Source organism: Meleagris gallopavo, chromosome 3 (genome assembly GCF_000146605.3).
Source record: "Meleagris gallopavo isolate NT-WF06-2002-E0010 breed Aviagen turkey brand Nicholas breeding stock chromosome 3, Turkey_5.1, whole genome shotgun sequence".
NCBI classification, from domain to species: domain Eukaryota; kingdom Metazoa; phylum Chordata; class Aves; order Galliformes; family Phasianidae; genus Meleagris; species Meleagris gallopavo.
In genome coordinates, this window is record NC_015013.2 from 93,187,210 (window position 1) to 93,190,507 (window position 3,298).

General features: G+C 58.0%; 1 protein-coding gene across 1 annotated transcript; it reads left to right on the forward strand.

The window, feature by feature from the left end:
• The first annotated feature begins 32 nt into the window (after positions 1-32).
• NACA (nascent polypeptide associated complex subunit alpha) lies at positions 33-3,292 on the forward strand. The gene is made up of 7 exons (XM_010709421.2): positions 33-294; positions 1,569-1,654; positions 1,768-1,845; positions 2,265-2,411; positions 2,685-2,813; positions 3,031-3,153; positions 3,262-3,292. Exons 1-7 carry the CDS (start codon positions 33-35, stop codon positions 3,274-3,276), a joined length of 840 nt encoding a protein of 279 aa, XP_010707723.1. The 3' UTR covers positions 3,277-3,292.
• The last annotated feature ends 6 nt before the right edge of the window (positions 3,293-3,298 follow it).

Consider the following 3,298-nt stretch of genomic DNA (forward strand, 5'->3'; position numbering starts at 1 on the left):
TAACATCACCCCTCCTGCCTCTTCTGTGCCGAATGCTGCCCCTGCCAAGAAGCAGCCCCCACCATAAAGGCAGCAAGCAGGCCTCACGTCCATCCCCAACCAAGCCTCCTGTGAAAGCCCCCGTTCCCACCAGTGCTGCTGTTGATGACGATGATGACCTGCCCCCTGATCCCCCCGAGGTGCCCGCTACCGAGCCGCCGCTGCAGCCCATCCTGGTGGACCTCTCTCCCCGAGCAGCCGTGGCCCCAGCCGAGGCCCCTGCTCCTAAGCAGCCCATCGTGAAGAATGACAAGGGTACTGCTGGTCAGCACGGTTTGCCGTGTGCATGGAGTGTCACTGGCTGCCCACCAGATACTAACCCACCACAGGGCCCCGAGTGTCCCCGTGTCGCTCGGTGCGTCTGTCGGCTGTGGGTGTGCTGTGTGAGGGGGGGGTGGGGGGCTGACACTGTGCCATCACCTCTGCAGGGCTCGGCACGGTGCCTGCAGGCTGCTGTCACTAACAGCGTGTGCTCGGCACGGAGCGTGGTGTGAGCTGTGTGAGTGCTGGGGCTGCTGCCTGAGCTGGCTTCACGCTGGAACTTCGGGAAGAGCTGCTCCGTGCTGTGCCCAGCCGTGTGTGTTCGGTGTTGGCTGTGGGTTTCCCACTGTCCATCCCAGATGTGCGGAGCTGGGGGTTGTGCTGGTGCCAGGTCCATCCTGGGCTGTTGGCATCTCCCAGCAACCTGCAGGGATGTTTGTCGTGGGCTCCTGTGTGCGTGGTGTGTACAGAGTCCCTTTCCAGAGAAGGAAACTTGGTATGAAGGTGTGAACTTGGGTAACAGCTGCACGAAAGATCATTGTGCACTCCTGCACGGCAGGCAAAGCTGTGCAGTGTTCTGGAAGGTACCATGCACTGCAGCAGCATGGCAGGAGCTGGTGGAGAGGCCAACCTGAGTGTCCAAAATGCTGCTTTTTGATGAGAGCTTTCAAACTAAGTACAGATCATCCTGTCATCAAGTCACAGAAAGGTGCAGCAGCCTCAGGGGCCTGGAGGACTGGGTCTCGACTCCGTGCTGTGTCTCAGCTCCTGTAGCTGCTGAACAGGTTTGAGGAGCTCTGAGAGCATTGCTGCTGACTCACAGCCCTGGGCAGTGCTGCCCTACCTGGGCCATGGCTCTGGTCCGGGGCCTTGGTGTTGGAGCTAGCCTTTGGACACATGCAGAAGTCTGGCAGCCCCACAGGGCACTGCCTGGCCTGTCACAGCCCCTGGTGCGGCTTCTCTGGCTGCTCCTGGGCATCTTCCACCGTGGTGAGAGCCAGGAAGAGGCACTGAGCTGGTGGCACTGACTGGCCCGCTGCTGTCCCTGCTCGTGGCTGCAAGGAGAGCTCTTCCCACCAGGTGTTACTCAAGCATATTTAATGGAAATGCATTTCATTGGAATTTTTAAACTATGTCAGCACCTGAAATCCCCAGCGACAATTGACACTAAGGCATTAGGGTTCCGTGATCTTATTGTGTCCCTTGAAGCTACCTGCAGCTTCTGGCAAGGTGCTGAGCTGAGAATTATGACACGTTCGTTTCTGCAGGGTCCGGAACAGAGTCTGACAGCGATGAGTCTGTACCAGAGCTCGAAGAGCACGACTCCACACAGGCCACGACACAGCAGGCACAGGTAGGGAGGGGTGGAGCCAGCCACCCCTGTGCCCTGCGGGCTCAGAGAGATGCCCTGCACCCCACCAGCTCTGCATGGTTGTCACAGCACTCTCCTGTTTGCTCTTCTTGCAGCTTGCAGCAGCAGCTGAAATAGATGAAGAACCTGTTAGCAAAGCAAAACAGAGCCGGAGTGAAAAGAAAGCACGGAAGGTAAGGGGATGACAGATGGGCAGATGTGCGTGTGGACAAGCTTTGGCTTTGGGCCTGGCATATTATCCCCAAGTGCTTGGCGTTTGCTTTGGGAAGCCATTTGGGCAGCAGCTCCTCACCTCCCAGCCCAGCACTGCAGCAGCAGGGTCTGTGGGAGGTGCAGGAGGTTTGTATGACTTGCCTTCATTAAACCCCTAGGCAAGGGAATGTCCCTGTTCACAGGCAAAATCCTTGTGTCTGGAGTGGCTCCAGATCATGATGTGGATCCATGACGTGGATCTTTGCCTGTCCTGGGAGTTAAGAGTTTCCTCCTGTCAGTGTGAAAACCTGGGAATGACTGATGAGGGGACACATCTCACGGGCTGAGCTGTCAGCACCTCTTCATCCCCCCCTGCTTTTCTTTCCCATTTGTTTTTCAGGCAATGTCTAAACTCGGCCTCCGCCAGGTGACAGGAGTAACCAGAGTCACCATCCGCAAATCTAAGAACATCCTCTTTGTCATCACAAAACCAGATGTGTACAAGAGCCCAGCATCAGACACCTATATAGTCTTTGGAGAAGCAAAGGTGAGCTGACTGCCATGCCAGGCAGCCACGCTCCTCCGTGTTCGCAGCAGCAGGGGCAGGCTGCAGAGCTGTGAGGGGTGCTGGGGGTTTGTCCTTGCTGCCTGCACCCCTCTTTGTGCCCTGGGGTGGTACAGGCAGGCCCACAACCCACACCGATGTCTTGCATCCCTGTGGGGCTGCTGTGTGGGCACTGCTGAGCTCAGCCTCACCCATCCGTGTGCTGCTGTCAGACTGCATAGATCTGGCCTCACTTCTGCTCCTTCCCTCCTCCAGATTGAAGACTTGTCCCAGCAGGCCCAGCTGGCAGCTGCCGAAAAGTTCAAAGTGCAAGGAGAAGCTGTGTCAAACATCCAAGAAAACACACAGACCCCCACCGTGCAGGAGGAGAGCGAGGAAGAAGAGGTGAGCCTTCCCCAGGTGGCCCTGCAGGGCTTCTCCATCCACCTCCTGCCTGCGGTTGCTTCTGACGGGCAGCCGAGCAGGATTTGTGTGCAGGCACAGAGTTCTCCATCCACCTCTGCCTCAGTGGCAGCAGGGTGCCTTTGTAGGGCTGCGCGGTGGGGGCTGCACAGAGCAAACTGTGCTCGGCTGCAGTCAGACCCGGGCGCTGTGTCCTCAGGTTGACGAAACCGGAGTGGAGGTGAAGGATATCGAGCTGGTCATGTCCCAGGCCAACGTGTCCCGAGCAAAGGCAGTCCGTGCCCTGAAGAACAACAGCAACGATATCGTAAACGCTATAATGGTGAGCTGCGGTGTGCTGGGGGGGTCTGCATCCCCATCCCCATCCCCATCCCCCAGGCTGCGTTTGGGGGCCTGTTGGGGGGCTGCTGACGCCTCTTTCTCTCCGCAGGAGTTGACGATGTAGCCGTCCAGAAGGAGGAGCCTAT